General features: G+C 39.4%; 1 protein-coding gene across 15 annotated transcripts in view; it reads left to right on the plus strand.

The window, feature by feature from the left end:
• Positions 1 to 16,736, plus strand: part of LOC140611743 (uncharacterized) — a 112,043-nt gene that overhangs the window by 57,618 nt on the left and 37,689 nt on the right. For 13 of the 15 annotated variants that reach the window (XM_072788576.1, XM_072788572.1, XM_072788571.1 and 10 more), the window contains 9 exons: positions 1,420 to 1,595; positions 2,918 to 3,079; positions 4,875 to 4,984; positions 5,792 to 5,981; positions 7,202 to 7,313; positions 10,583 to 10,758; positions 14,038 to 14,147; positions 14,665 to 14,854; positions 16,108 to 16,219. In XM_072788576.1, the coding sequence (XP_072644677.1) occupies positions 1,420 to 1,595; positions 2,918 to 3,079; positions 4,875 to 4,984; positions 5,792 to 5,981; positions 7,202 to 7,313; positions 10,583 to 10,758; positions 14,038 to 14,147; positions 14,665 to 14,854; positions 16,108 to 16,219 (1,338 nt within the window). The remainder of the gene's footprint in view (positions 1 to 1,419; positions 1,596 to 2,917; positions 3,080 to 4,874; positions 4,985 to 5,791; positions 5,982 to 7,201; positions 7,314 to 10,582; positions 10,759 to 14,037; positions 14,148 to 14,664; positions 14,855 to 16,107; positions 16,220 to 16,736) is intronic. The other 2 variants (XM_072788580.1, XR_012012881.1) reach the window with 2 other exon arrangements.

The raw sequence follows: 16,736 nt of genomic DNA on the forward strand, positions 1-16,736 counted from the left end.
AAGGAAAAACAATGAGTTGAAAGGAACCAGCATCATTGAGAGAAAAGGACTTGACTTGATGTCAATCATCTCTCCAGAGTACAAATTCCAGTGTCCCCATTTATCAGCTATACAACCTTTGGCCAATTACTAGCTTGGTATCACTCTATTCATGCCTAACATGTGGATAAAAGTAATGTCTAAATCTTAGAAATGTTGTCAAGATTCAATAAGATAAGGGATGTAAAAACATTTCTAAAAAGCAAATATTAGAACTAGGAGAAGTTCCCCTGAGACTAGTGCGAGTATTATTGGAGCCTAGCTAATCACAGCTCACTGGCAACACCCCATTTTTTGTAAAACGGAGTTTAGATTCAGAACCTGGAGACACACATCATCAATCCCTCCATACTTTTGACATGTCTTCGTTTTACGACATATACCTCATTGTGTTGAGGGAAGCTTTTGGACAATCCGTGTCATCAGGAATTAAGATGAGTCTAGTGCCATGTCTGAGAATATGCTGGTGCAAGACAAGTGTTTGTTTTTCATGTCCTCAGTGACAGAAAAACAAACTGTTGAATCCAAGCCAGTGAGAGTGATAGTGATTTCCAAAAGAGCACAACTGCAGAATGCTACCAAGTCCCCATGTGGTCCATCCACCTACATGTCTACAGTTTAGTAAATCACTGAAGACTGGAATCTCCATAATGACCCTTGACACTTCCTCTTTATCTGTTTTTCCAATGAATGAGAAATGAACCCCTTCCAAGACCCAGCTATTTCCATTTAAAGTTTTTTCCTTGGTCCCATATATTTATATTGAGGAAATCTTCCTACAAATTATCTCCTCTTTCTTCAATGCCTATCATATCCTATGACATACTTTTTGAATTGTATTGTACTGTGTTGTATACTTTTATATGGATAATAAAAATCATTCCATAACTCAGTAGTTTACACAACCAATTCTTTGGTTATGATTCACATAACACTTCAGTGGAGACTCATCTGTGCAGTTCTGGTCTCAGACTGGATGTGAAAGCAGAGGATTTCCAAACTCAGCCTGATTTGGATACCAAATCCTTCTAGCTTTTAAAATCAGATCTGACAGCTGAACCCACTGTTCACTCCAGTAGAAAACAAACATCTACAGGTTCAGTGCCTCCTGTTGCATTGCAAAGACAGTAACTGATGGCACAGGAAATACTGACTTTCAATCTGATCAAGTTCCAAGGTTTAACCATCAGTCTGAAGGATATGGGCAAGAACTCAACAATGCCATGAGGATGCTGTTAGCCAACATCAGAACATGGAGAGTTCTACACAACAAATGACTCAGTTTCCCTCTTCTAACCCTGCAATGAACACACTGTATAATGGCAATCGTGAAAATAAGGCTAAGTGAATTAAAACACACTAATCTCCTTTCTTCCTTAGATTCAGTCCAGAACACCTTGAAAAGCACTTCTTTTAGAGACTCGGCCTTTTGCCAGCACATTGGCACTTCCCAGTACAACCAGTACACAGCTCTACTGTCTGCAAAACCAGGACAGCTCTTTGGAGTTTCCCTTATGGATATCTTTGATAAGGACATCATGCCCTTACCAATACTGGTAGGTCTCAGTTAGGTCTTTTATTGCCTTCCTGAGGAGAGGGACCTCGGAGAGGCCAAGTGTTCTCATGCAAACCAACCCTCAAGTGGAGAAATCATTAGACAGTCCCTGGCTTTGGCTGAGAAGCTTTGCTAGTGTCATTTGATTTACCTACTGCAGAGTCATTTGGCCAATACAACAGAACGACGTTTTGTCCATTCCACTTGTTTCCACAGAGACCCTTGTAGGCCTTGTTCAGATCAGTCAAAATGGACTCTGTGTGCATGAATCATCTTCACATTCTGCTATTGTCTTCCTGAACTCACAGTAGTCTCAGGTCTCCTTCAACTGAGTCTACTTAATCTAACAACTGAAAATATCTTACCTAAGCATAAAGACTCATCCTGAGGCATATATGAATCTGCTAATTCTAAAAGAGGATGTTAAATGACAGCCACAGAGTTTGGCCTGTGTTATCTCAAATCAGTGTAATGAATTGTCAGTGTGGAAATTTACTGAGTACCCATTACCTCTGCAACCCTGCACTGGATTTGGGAATGTTATCCTAGGTGTGAAGAAATTAACCATGTTAGTTACATGCTTGCTACTTCCCCAGTCCTTGCATCACAGCAATTTTAGGGGAAGCTGGAACTATCATCCTCCACACTTTACAAATGAATTTGAAAGCTTTCAGTACAGTTCGCATTTGCCCCAGGTCACACAATAGATCAGAAGCATAATAATAGGTTTCCGATCCCTTGGTCTATCAGACTCCAGCCATATTATCTTTCTACACTGCAGGGAGAGAACATGAAGATAGAGCAAAAGACAGTGAAAGACTCATGAAGGAAATGTAATCAGATAATAAGAAGAGAGCATTTGAGCTTTTTTTTTTTTAAAGAGGAAGAGAAATAGAGATAGTAGGAATGGAGGATACAATCACTTAAAGAGGAATCAACAAATGGGAAATGAGTATGGCAAAAAGATTTCCATACTTGGGGAAGAGCATCTATGTAAGGGAATAAGGAAACAAGACTGGTAAATTAGGAGACAGGCGAGGATTCCACAAAGGCCTTGAAACACGGAAGTTTGATTTAAAAGGGTAAATTCAATGAAAAAAATCTGATTAAAATAAGTGATTACAATGTTTCAGTGTATGACTCTAAGGTGGATTTTGGGTAGAAACTATAGGGAGACATTGACTAAAGAATCTAAATTGACTTTACTCCTTCCAGCTCTAAAACCATATACCATCACATAGCCTAGCTCTTTCAAAAAGGTAGCAAGCTTTTACTCTGGGCTTGGGATATGAAATGCCATATACTCTTCTTTTTTTCTTACAGGATATGCTTTCCTTTATCAATGAGAAAGGACCACTCACGGAAGGCATATTCAGAAAACCAGGTAGTATAAAGTCATGTGGAATCCTAAAGAAGAAACTAAATTCTGGAGACAGAGTGAGGCATTACAGCAAATCTGTTCTTGTGGTAGCATTTGTTTTAAAGGTGGGGAAAGTTCTAGCTTTATCCACACATGAGTAAGTCAAGCTGTGATTGGTGTCTTTCATTATGATTGCCCAAGGAGCGACATGGGCAAAACTGATTAAGAACTTCTCAAACTGGAAAACACTTCATGAATTCAAAATTTAAGGAATCTACTGTAGGAGTTAAAAGCCCCATACATGAGAAATACTTTCTGTTTTCAACACACACCACCCCCCTGAAGACTCCATGCAAAATACTAATACTAATATGACTACTAGTAATAATAAGAAATTTCAAAATATACACTGACACCTACATAATGTTTACCAAAGCAAACATCTGCTTTTGATGACTTCCTCACCACACTCCTAATGAAGGCAGTTTCCAAAAGAAAACTCATATGAAACATTTGAAGATAGGTATAGAAGTTCACAATAGTAAGCACATGTTTACTTTATGAGGAATCTAAAAAAGGCTCAGTGAGGCAACCAATCATTCTTAACCATCATTGTCTCATTGTCTCCTGTTTCTTAGTGCCTTTTATAAGTCATGGAGGAAGGATTTTGCCATTTGTGTCTCCTTTCACCACATCCTAGGCATCCTTTAGTTAATATTTGAGATGTCTATCCTGCCATCCAAGGTTATAACGACATGGTAACCACCTCTAGCTACATGCCTCTTTTGATAAATCTAACTTTTGGAGTAGGTGCAACAGACAAAAGTACTTTGGTATTCTGAAAATTCAGTAGATCGACTCAAGAAATGGATTACTTTGGAAATTATACAGCTACATAACAGATATCCCATTCTATTGCTAAAATGGTAATGGAGAAAGATGTGAGAACTAGAATAGAGAATTTAATCCATCTAAATTGGCACTTGCTAACAGCTCTCAACAAAACTATGTTAAGGCAGTAATGATGACACTCTTAGAACCAAGGTCATATGTGGTCCTTCCTTGTCACATTTGGTCTTTCCTTGTCCCCCATTACTGTTTAACTATATGAAAGATACCAATAGTCTCTGACCACTACTACACTGGGCTAGAGTAAAACACGCCAGTAAATATATATATAGGCATCAAGACACAGGAAAAGAATGATCATCCATTAGGTACTTGAATACCATGATAAGTGTTTCCCTCTTGAAGGTGCACACATACAATGATGTTTCTAGCAAGACTTAGTAGGGTCTTTTCTATTTCCGTGTTATAGGCACAGACTAGGAAGATGGTGACCACGTGTGCATAGAGTTCTTAGACATTTCTGAAGCTTTCCCTACCTAAAGTTGACTAATCTTTGTGGAGAATCAGACTCTGCAACCTTGGCCTGAATAGTATCATGTCAAACTCTCTGGAGAATTGGTCTACACTAGAAATGAATACATCCTCAGGACCATCATAAGTTTGCCATTAGACTCTCTACTTTTGTATAGTTCAGGAAAGGAAGAATGATGCAATTATGAGAGTAGCTTTTGTAGTAGTTTGCATAAAAGCACACAAAAGAGTAAGTGCCATATGATGGAAGGGAGCTTTGTCTTCCTTTCCACTGAAGGCTATGCTCTGCTTTGATGCTTTCATTTTTGTTAGAGAATATCCACAACCTGCTTTTGCATGTACAAGTCAATGGAGAGTCAAGCTGACCCCTATGTGGGTCACAGTTTGGGTATCTATGAAGGAAGTAGGAACTCAACTGAAGTTTTCAACTAAGTGTTTTCTCTGTGATATTTCCAATATATATTTTGTATTATATATGCATATATATGTGTGTGTGTGTTTCTGTGTATATTTGTGTGTATTTTTTTTTATCCACATAAGGATTTTCTTGAAAATATCGAAGGAAGTTTACTTTCATCGGACCTCTATGAAAAATGGCTTGGTGTTCTTGACGAAGTGACTCAGAAGGAAAAAATAAATGCTGCCCAGAGGTAATGATGCAATAATTACTCTACTCTGGTCATGGCTCAGAAATACAGCCAATATACCATTACAAAATATTGGTTTCCTTCTTGCCACTTTGACCACTAAAATAACATTCAATGCCAAATGGTTTCTTTTTTTTTAATAATAAATTTATTTTTTATTGGTGTTCAATTTACCAACATACAGAGTAACACCCAGTGCTCATTCCGTCAAGTGCCCCGCTCAGTGCCCATCACCTATTCACCCCTAGCCCCTGCCCTCCTCCCCTTCCATCACCCCTAGTTCATTTCCCAGAGTTAGGAGTCTTTATGTTCTGTCTCCCTTTCTGATATTTCCCACACATTTCTTCTCCCTTCCCTTATATTCCCTTTCACTATTATTTATATTCCCCAAATGAATGAGAACATACAATGCCAAATGATTTCAATTCTTCTCACCCACGGAGGCCAGTTTCACAATACAGGCATGCCTTATGGCTATTATTGCTCTTCTCCTGACCTTATTAAGTAGACTCCTTAGTCATTGTACAACTTCTGAATATATGAAACTGGTAGACAAGTCAGTGGCCTAAGAGAGATGCCAGAGCATCAACAGCACTGGTATAATCTTAAGTTTGTCAAACATATAACCATAGAGAGTTAGCTCAGAAATTGAATTCGGTAAAACATATTTGTATACATTCATGCCTGGAACTCTGCTACAGCAGGTTGTATACTATATCTAGTAAGATGTTCTCTGCTCTCCATCTCTATACTTCCAGCTGCTAAGTGCAATGACTTGCCTTATTCAAAAGTGCATCTTTCTGACTTTAGGCTTCTAACACAGCTGCCAAAAGCGAATGTTGTTCTCTTGCGATACCTTTTCGGTGTGTTATACAACATTGAGCAACAATCCTCATCCAATCAGATGACAGCTTATGATTTATCAGTGTGTATAGCCCCAAGTATTCTTTGTCCACCTAATACCTGCAGCTTGGAATTGGAAGACAACTTCATTAAAAAGGTAGAGAGATCTTTCATATGTGTCCCCTGGGGTTTAGAATCCATGCTTTGAGTCTGAAATGTGTAGTAGTAATTACGAAGGATCAGTTCTGAAAAGTGCACATCTTCATAGGCTTTCTTGGAATGGCAGAGTTTGCTATCCTTCTCTGGTGGAATATGGGAAGGGGTGTTGTTAAATTGCGAAATATAGAGCAGTTGAGTCGCTTCTTTCCCATCCAGGAGATTCAATACTAGACTGACTAAACAAAAGAAAGAGAAGAGTGGCATAATATGATAGAAAAGACCTGGGCTCCGGAGTTTGACAAGCCGAGGTTCAACTCTCAGCCTGATCCTTGAAGGGGGAGCTTGTAACTTTGGGCAAAGCCATGGCTTCCTCATGACACAATGGTAACAAGACCCAGCTCCTGTGGTCATTACTGGCACATCCTAGGTGATTCAGTCACTATGAGCGCCCATGGCTCCAAACACATTGGCCGTGCTCTGCAAGTTGTGGCTCATTTAGAATAATACTTGGCTACTCTTTTGCCTCTGCTACATCAGACAGAAACTAGTGAGATATTGCAGAACATCCTAATGAAGCCACAGATTCCTAATAAGATGACAGCTTTTCCCCAAGCTCATGCCTAGAGCCAGCATTAGGCAAAGCAAGACATGAGAAGGGACTGCGGTTAGACAGACCGACATGTTTTCTCTCCAGACCTGTGATTTTTACTCAAAAACAAAACAAAACATCAAAAAAATCCACAGGAATATCCTCTTTCCAAAAAACATTCTTCCCTCTTTAAGAAATGGATTTCATAGGATTTTGTCTATGCTTTACACATTTTAATCAGATATTATCCTAAGTTACAACCCAATATTTTCTGGAAGTAAAATTTTACACAATAAGTAAAGTTAAGAAGGTAGGTTGCTTTGAAAACTATTCTAGTTTTAAAGATGTAACCATTGGTATCACAATGTTAGGTATGAAATTAGGCGACAAATTAGGACTTTAGCCCACTGACTAGTAGAATTTTAAAATCTGTACCCAAAGTGCAACGGAAAGTATCACACTAAGTTATTTTATTAGAGAACATGGGTTTCTATATATTATTATCAACTCTGAATTGTTCATAGAAGTCTTTCACATTTTTGGTTAGATCCAAGGTCTATAAACAAAATGTGACTTATAACTCTTCCATATAAAAAAGAGCACCCCATTGTGTTCTTTTTGCATTACAGGCTACTCTTATACAGTTTTTGATTGAAAATTGCCTCGGGATATTTGGAGAAGACATCACTTCTCTCTTGGGAGAGAATTCAAAGAGTTGTCATAACAATGAGAAGGCTGCAGGTACTGTGAATAGTTTAATAGGCTTTAGGGAGACACAGACAGCAAGGTTGCCAGGGGTCATGGCAGATACTTAGCCCTGTTCTGGAGCCCAGAGCATCCCCAGGGCAATGATTCCCAGCTGCTCCTTCTTCTGAAGGCTGGCTAGCAGGTCAGGGAGGCTTCACACTGTTGGAGACCCAAGATAGCATAGAAACTTCAAGACGTTTCTGGCAGTATTAGGAAATAGCATGGTATGATACAGTGTTTGGGGATTTTTTTTAACACAATTTTAAATGGATCCCACATCTATATTATATATGTTGTTAAGCATATAATGCATAATTATTAATTTCTACTTATAATATATAAATGTGCTCTGGTTGAAACCAGAGCAGGGGGGTTTTATTCCTGCTCCATCCTCTTTTTGATCAATGGCTCTTGAGGCACCACAGGATTCCGGTGCTCTTTAAAATGAGTTGAAAAGAACCAGCGTCATTGAGAGAAAAGGACTTGACTTGATGTCAAACCTAGGTATTTGTGTATTGGTGCTGGCTCTCAATTGGTCCCCATGTCTTCAATAAGGTAGCTTCTCCTCCTTTCATATGGTGGAGGAAGAGTTCCCAGAAGCAAGAGGGACTTTTCAAGAGTTAATGTGGGAGAGGACTGTGCAAAGGACCACGCCAAAGGTGGTGGTTTACAAGATGAGGAGGCATTATTTCTTAAGACCACACATCATAAAACTCACAGCAACACCATTACACACATATCCTTTCCTTCACTGGCTTTTCCTCCTCAGTTCTGTACACCAGCATTTCCTAAGGGGTATTCCAAGTAGGGTAGGAAGAATCTTTGAAATACTAACTCATTTTTTTTACCTGAGATATTCCTTCCCTCATCCTTCTTCCTGTCTTAAGCTGCCTTAAGAGACAACTCACCTCCTCAGGGAATAGAAGCAAGAGGAGAATATGAGGAAAAGGGTGCTCTTTGATGCTTATGAGTCTTAAAGACTTAGCTTTCTAGGAAACAGAAATGATTCATGGCATAGAGTAGAAGATTTAGGTGGCAATCCCAAGGGGAAAAAGCCCAAAACCACTAGGTAGGTACATGGGATATCTGCACCATTTCCTGCATGGAAACCAAATGGAAGCAGAAATTCCTCACAGAACAGTGAGCTGACATGTCTAAGAACAATGGGACCCTCTATGTCCATGCAGAGTTTCTTATACCTCAACATGGAACATGTATCTCCTTCAGTCCCAGAAGAGTATGGAAGAAAAAGAAAGTCACTGGGTGTGAAAGACATGCCTCAGCAATAGGAGTACAGGCCAATTTCCCAGGACCAGAGAGCAGTCTGGACCCCGCAGCGGCTATTTATATACATCAATGACACAGAGCAATCAGATAAGTGGCACTTCACCATTTTACAACCTGTCTGGCACCAGAACACTCCAGAACAGACACACTCATGGGGGCAATTAAGAAAACCTAAATCTCTACCAGTCTCAGAACAGAGAACCAAACTGGACAACAAGTGAGCTATTTAGAACTACAGAACTGTACATTTCTGACTTATGCCAGTGTATAGACGGAGATTGCTATCAGTGCATATAGAATATATGATCCATGCATTGTTTTCCCTTTCCCAGAAAGGGTTCTCTCGTCAAATAGGCTTGGGAAATTCATATTTTCCTTTTGGAAGTCAAATGCACCAGTTTTTCCCAGATTTATTTGACATTATTCGACCCTTTTGAAGCGACCCCATTCATTAATGATCCTGGAAATATTTATTGCCTTGTGCCGAGTAGTATCTTATATATTTAGTTTAACTTGGTGTAGGCAGCATCATTTATGTTACAGTTGAGCAAACCAAAGCTTTAAAATGCTGAGTTTCGGGATCCCTGGGTGGCGCAGCGGTTTGGCGCCTGCCTTTGGCCCAGGGCGCGATCCTGGAGACCCGGGATCGAATCCCACATCGGGCTCCCGGTGCATGGAGCCTGCTTCTCCCTCTGCCTGTGTCTCTGCCTCTGTCTCTCTCTCTGTAACTATCATAAATAAATAAAAATTAAAAAAAAAATAAATAAAATAAAATGCTGAGCTTCCTAAGTGGCAGAACCAGGATGCTTCTGGTGCAGTGCTGGCCCCACACGAGTGGAGGTGCTGATGCACGTACTATATCCCAAAAAAGCCAAATTGCCCAGTGTTTAAGGTTATTTGGTGAAATGTTCCTCATCTTTTTATCCTTCGACAGCTTGTCTCATCTGTTGACTCTTAAAGCAATCGGTTATTTAAGAAATGTTAAGATATCTTCAAAGGGAAACATTCACAGCTGAGCAGTAGAAATTTGAACTCAGCTTCTCGCTGCTGATCTCCTTTTCTTTGGAAAGTTCTTCCTTCAATAGGGAATGTTGAGTAATTAAAAATCATCTCTGGAAACTGGTGGTCTATCAATGCATTCCTAACCTCTTATTGTTTTGCATTTTCTATGTTTTCTTTCAAGCCTTGTACTTGTATGTAGGTGTATATACACATGTATGTTTGAGTGTGTGTGTGAGGAAGTGTGTTTCCACACTTCATTGTGGTTTAGGCTCTTTACAGTAAATGTTAAACATATTTAACCAAAAACATCATCTCTGGGTGGGTTGGTGGGGTTGACAAGAGAACACAGACACCACATAGCCAGCATGTAATGACTACTTCCCAAGGACCCTGACTGCAGAAAGTCATCCTTGAAGATGGCCCAGAGCAGTGGAACCAGAGAAGTAGGGGTCAGGCAGATTGTGTCCTGATAGGCAATTCCTTTGGATGGTAGAAACTTGAGCACTCAGAAACCCAAGGAGAGAATCTGAGGCTGAGGGGAGCCTGGTTGTGAAAGCACAGGATTAACAACCTAGCTTGATTTGCATACCAAAAACTTATAGCTCTTAAAATCAGAAAAAAATAAAAAAATAAAATCAGATCTGATACCTGAACCCACTGATCACACCAGTAGAAAACAAACACCTACAGTTTCAGTGCCTCCAGATCAGTGTAATGGCAGTAACTGATGGCAGAGGAAATAATCACTTTGAGTCTGATCAAGTCCCTAGGTTTAACCATCAGTCTGAAAGTTATTGGCAAGAACTCATCAATGCCATGAGGATGCTGTTAGCCAACATCAGAACATGGAGAGTTCTACACAACAAATGACTCAGTTTCCCTCTTCTAGCCTCTACAATGAACATGCTGTATAATGGCAATGGTGAAAATAAGTCTACGTGAATTAAAACACACTAATCCCCCTTCTTCCTTAGATTCTGTCCAGAACACCAAGGAAAGCAGTGCTTTCACAAACTCGTCCTTTGGCCACTGTGCTGGCACTTGGCAGAACAACCAGTGCACAGCTGCACCGTCTGAAAAATCAGGACAGCTCTTTGGAGTTTCCCTCACGGATATATTTCATAAGGACAACTTCCCGTTCCCAATACTGGTAGGTCTCAGTTTGGTCTTTTATTGCCTTCCTGAGGAGAGGGACCTCGGAGAGGCCAAGTGTCCTCATGCAAACCTACCCCAAATGGAGAAATCATTAGACAGCACCTGGCTTTGGGTGAGAAACTTGGTAGTGTCATTTGATTTACCTACTGCAGAGTCATGAGGCCAATACACTGAACGACGTTTTGTCCATTCCACTTGTTTCCACAGAGACCCATGTAGGCCTGTTCAGATCAGTCAAAATGGACTCTGTGTGCATGAATCATCTTCACATTCTGCTGTTGTCTTCCTAAACTCACAGTAGTCTCAGGTCTCTTTCAACTGAGTCTACTTAATCTAACAACTGAAAACATCTTACCTAAGCATAAAGACTCATCTGGAGGCATATATGAATCTGCTAATTCTAAAAGAGGATGTTAAATGACAGCCAGAGTTTGGCCTGTGTTATCTCCAATCGGTGTACTGAATTGTCAGTATGGAAATTTGCAGAGTACCCAGGACCTCTGCAATGCTGCACTAGATTTGGGAATGTTATCCTAGTGGTGAAGAAATTAACCACGTTAGTTACATGCTAGCTGCTACCCCAGTCCTTGCATCACAGCAATTTTAGGGGGTAGCTAGAACTATCATCTTCCACACATTATAAATGGATTAGAAAATTTTCAGTACAGTTCGCATGTGCCCCAGGTAACACAGTAGATCAGAAGCATAGTAGGTTTCTGAACCTTAGGTCCATCTGACTCCAGCGCTTATATCTTTCTACACTGTAGGGAGAGGACATGAAGATAGAGCAAAGGACGTTGAAAGACTCATGAAGGGAATGTAATCAGAGAATAAGAGAGTATTTGAGCTTTTCTTTTAAAGAGGAAGGGAAATAGAGATAGTAGGAATGGAGGATACAATCACTTAAAGAGGAATCAACAAATGGGAAATGGGTATAGAAAAAGATTTCCATATATGGGGAAGAGCATCTATGGAAGGGAATAATGAGAAAAGACTGATAAAGTAGGAGACAGGTGAGGATTCCACAAGGCCTTGAAACACGGAAGTTTGATTTAAAAAGGGTAAAGTCAATGAAAAAAATCTGATTTAAATAAGTGATTACAAAGTTTCAGTGTATGTAAGGTGGATTTTGGGTAAAACTATAGAGAGACATTGACTAAAGAATCTAAACTGACTTTACTTCTTGGAGCTCTAAAACTGTATACCATCCGATAGCCTAGCTCTTTCAAAAAGGAAGCAAGCTTTTGCTCTGGGCTTGGGATATGAAATGCCATATACTCTTCTTTTTTTCCTACATTATGTGCTTTCCTTATCAAATCAAAAATGACCACTCATGGAAGGCATCTTCAGAAAATCAGCCAGTATAAAATCATGCAGAATCCTAAAAAAGAAACTAAATTCTGGGGACAGAGTGAACTTGGACAGTGAATCTGTTCTTCTGGTAGCATCTGTTTTAAAGGTGGGGAAAGTTCTAGCTTTATCCACACATGAGTTACTCAAGCTGTGATGGTGTCTTTCATTATGATTGCCCAAGAAAAAACATAGGCATAACTGATTAAGAACTTGTCAAACTGGAAAACACTTCATGAAATCAAAATTTAAGGAAGCTACTGTAGAAGGTAAAAGCTCCTTACATTAGAAATACTTTCTGTTTTCACCAAACACCTCCCACCTGAGGACTCCATGCAAAAGACTAATACTAATGTGACTACTATAATAATAAGAAATTTCAAAATACACATTAACACATACATAATGTTTACCAAAGAAAACATCCTGTCTCTGATGACTTCTACACGATGCTCCTAATGAAGGCAGTTTCCAAAAGAAAAATCACATGAAAAATTTGAGAATAGATCTAGAAGTTTACAATAGTAAGCAAATGTTTACTTTATGAGGAATATAAAAAGGCTCAGTGAGGCGACCAATCATTGTTAACCATCATTGTCTCCTGTTTCTTGATGCCTTTTACTTTATAAGTCATGGAGGAAGGATTTTGCCATTTGTGTCTCCTTTCACCAGATCCTAGGTATCCTTTTGTTAATATTTGTGATGTCTAGCCCACCATCCAAGGTTGTAACGACACAGTAACCAGCTCTAGCTACATGCCTCTTTTGATAAATCTAACTTTAGGAGTAGGTGCAACGGACAAATGTAGTTTGGAATTCTGAAAATTCAGTAGATCGACTCAAGAACTAGATTAATTTGGAAATTATACAGCTACATCACAGATATCCCATTCTATTGCTAAAATGGTAATGGAGAAAGAACTGAAAACTAGAACAAAGAATTTAATCCATCTACCTTGGCACTTGCTAACAGCTCTGAACAAAACTATATTAAGGCAGTTATTATGGCACTCTTAGAACCAAGGTCATATTTGGTCCTTTCTTGTCGCAAGTGGTCTTTCCTTGCCCCCCATTACTGTTCAACTATACGATAAATAGCAATAGTCCCTGACCACTACTACACTGGGCTAGAGTAAAACACACCAGTAAATATATATATAGGCATCAAGACACAGGGGAAAGAATGATGATACGTTAGGTACTCGAATAGCATGATAAGTGTTGCCCTCTTGAAGGTGCACACCTGCAATTGATGTTTCTAGCAAGGTTTAGTAGGGTCTTTTCCATTTCCATGTTATAGGCACAGACTAGGAAGATGGTGACCACGTGTGCATAGAGTTCTTAGACATTTCTGAAGCTTTCCCTACCTAAAGTTGACTAATCTTTGTGGAGAATCAGACTCTGCAACCTTGGCCTGAATAGTATCATGTCAAACTCTCTGGAGAATTGGTCTACACTAGAAATGAATACATCCTCAGGACCATCATGAGTTTGCCATTAGACTCTCTACTTTTGTACAGTTAAGGAAAGGAAGAATGAAGCAATGATGAGAGTAGCTTTTGTAGTAGTTTGCAAAAAAGCACACAAAAGAGTAAGTGCCATATGATAGAAGGGAGCTTTGTCTTCCTTTCCACTGAAGCGTACGCTCTGCTTTGATGCTTTCGTTTTTGTTGGAGAAAATCCACAACCTGTTTTTGCACATGCAAGTCAATGGAGAGTATGAGGTGAACTCCGTGTGGGTCACAGTTTGGGTATCTATGAAGAAATTAGGGACTGAACTGAAGTTTTGAACTAAGTGTTTTCTCTGTGATATTTCCAATATATATCTTTTATCATATATACATATATTTGTGTGTGTGTGAGTCTCTACATCTCTGTGAGTGTGTCTGTTTGCATGTATTTATTTATTTTTCTATCCACATAAGGATTTTCTTGAAAATATCGAAGGAAGTTTACTTTCATCGGAACTCTATGAAAAATGGCTTGATGTTCTTGACGAAGTGACTGAGGAGGAGAAAATAAATGCAGCCCAGAGGTAATGATGCAATAATTACTCTACTCTGGTCATGGCTCAGAAATACAGCCAATATACTATTAGGAAAATATTGGCTTCCTTCTTGCCACTTTGACCACTAAAATAACATTCAATGCCAAATAGTTTCAATTCTTCACACCCACGGAGGCCAGTTTCAGAATACAGGCATGCCTTATGGCTATTATTGCTCTTCGTCTGACCTTATTAACGTGGACTCCTTAGCCATTGTACACCTTCTGAATATATGAAAATGGTAGACAAAAGTCAGTGGCCTAAGAGAGATGCCAGAGCATCAACAGCCCATGGTATAACCTTCAGTTTGTCAACATTCAACCGGAGTGGGTTAGCTCAGAAATTGAATTCGGTAAAACATATTTGTATACATTCATGCCTGGAACTCTGCTACAGCAGGTTGTATACTAGATCTAGTAAGATGTTCTCTGCTCTCTGTCTCTATACTTCCAGCAGCTAAGTGCAATGACTTGCCTTATTCAAAAGTACATCTTTCTGACTTTAGGCTTCTAGCTCAGCTGCCAAATGTGAATGTTGTTGTCTTGCGGTACCTTTTTGGAGTGTTATACAGCATTGAGCAAGAATCCTCACCCAACCAGATAACACCTTATGATTTATCAGTGTGTATAGCCCCAAGCATTCTTTGTCCACCTAATTCTGGCAGCTTGGAATTGGAAGAGAACTTCGTAAAAAAGGTAGGGAGAGCTCTCATATGTGTCCCCTGGGGTTTAGAATCCATGCTTTGAATCTGAAATGTGTAGTAGTAAATTGGATGGATCAGTTCTGAAAAGTGCACATCTTCATAGGCTTCCTTGGAATGGCAGAGTTTGCTATCCTTCTCTGGTGGAATATGGGAAGGGGTGTTGTTAAAGTGGGAAACACAGAGCAGTTGAGTCACTTCTTTCCCATCCAGGAGATTCAATACTAGACTGACTAAACAAAAGAGAGAGAAGAGTGATGTAATATGGTAGAAAAGACCTGGGCTCTAGAGTTTGACAAGCCAAGGTTCAAATCTCAGCCTGATCCTTGAGGGGGGGAGCTTGTAAACTTGGGCGAAGGCATGGTTTCCTCATGACACAATGGTAACAAGACCTAGCTCCTGTTGTCGTTACTGTCACATCCTAGGTGTCTCGGGCACTATGAGCACCCATGGCTCCAAACACATTGGCTTTGCTCTGCAAGTTGTGGCTCATTTAGAAAAATACTTGGCTACTCTTTTGCCTCTGCTACATCAGACAGAAACTAGTGAGATATTCCAGAACATCCTAATGAAGCCACACATGCCTAATAAGATGGCAGCTTTTCCCCAAGCTCATGCCGAGAGCCAGCATTAGGCAAAGCAAGACCTGAGAAGGGACTGCAGTTAGACAGACAGACATGTTTTCTCCCCAGCCCTGTGAGTTTTTACTCAAAAAAAAAAAAAAAAAAAGAAAAGAAAAGAGAAAGAAAAAGAAAACATCAAAAAAAAATCCACAGGAATATCCACATTCCAAAAAATATTCTTCCCTATTTAAGAAATGGATTTCATAGGATTTTGTCTATGCTTTATACATTTTAATCAGATATTATCCTAAGTTACAACCCAATATTTTCTGGAAGCAAAAGTTTACAAAATAAGTAAACTTTAAGAAGGTAGGTTACTTTGAAAGCTATCCTAGTTTTAAAGATGTAACCACTGGTATCACAATATTAGTTATTAAATGCCACAAATTAGGACTTTAGCCCACTGACTAGTAGTATTTTAAAATCTGTACTCAAAGTACAACAGAAAGTATCATTCTTTCTTATTTTATTAGAGAACTTGGGTTTCTATATATTTTTATCAACTCTGAAGTTTTCATAGAAGTCTTTCACATTTTTGGTTAGATCCAAGGTCTATAAACAAAATGTGACTTCTAACTCTTCCATATGAAAAAGAGCACCCCATTGTGTTCTTTTTGCATTACAGGCTTCTCTTATACAGTTTTTGTATGAAAATTGCCTCGGGATATTTGGAGAAGACATCACTTCTCTCTTGGGAGAGAATTCAAAGAGTTGTCATAACAATGAGAAGGCTGCAGGTACTGTGAATAGTTTAATAGGCTTTAGGGAGACACAGACAGCAAGGTTGCCAGGGGTCATGGCAGATACTTAGCCCTGTTCTGGAGCCCAGAGCATCCCCAGGGCAATGATTCCCAGCTGCTCCTTCTCTGAAGGCTGGCTAACAGGTCAAGGGAAGTTTTACACTGTTGGAGACCCAAGAAAGCATAGAAACTTCAAGACGTTTCTGGCAGTATTAGGAGATAGCATGGTATGATACAGTGTTTGGGATTTTTTTAAACACATTTTTAAATGGATCCCACATCTATATATATGATATATGTAGTTAAACATATAATGCATAATTATTTATTTCTACTTATATAAATGTGCTCTGGTTGAAACCAGAGCATGGGACTTTTATTCCTGCTCCATCCTCTTTTTGATCAGTGGCTCTTGAGGCACCACAGGATTCCAGTGCTCTTTAAAATGAGTCGAAAAAAACCAGCATCATTGAGAGAAAGGACTTGACTTGATGTCAAACTACCTCTCTAGAGT

The sequence above is a fragment of the Canis lupus genome, chromosome 20, assembly GCF_048164855.1.
Source record: "Canis lupus baileyi chromosome 20, mCanLup2.hap1, whole genome shotgun sequence".
Lineage (NCBI taxonomy): Eukaryota > Metazoa > Chordata > Mammalia > Carnivora > Canidae > Canis > Canis lupus.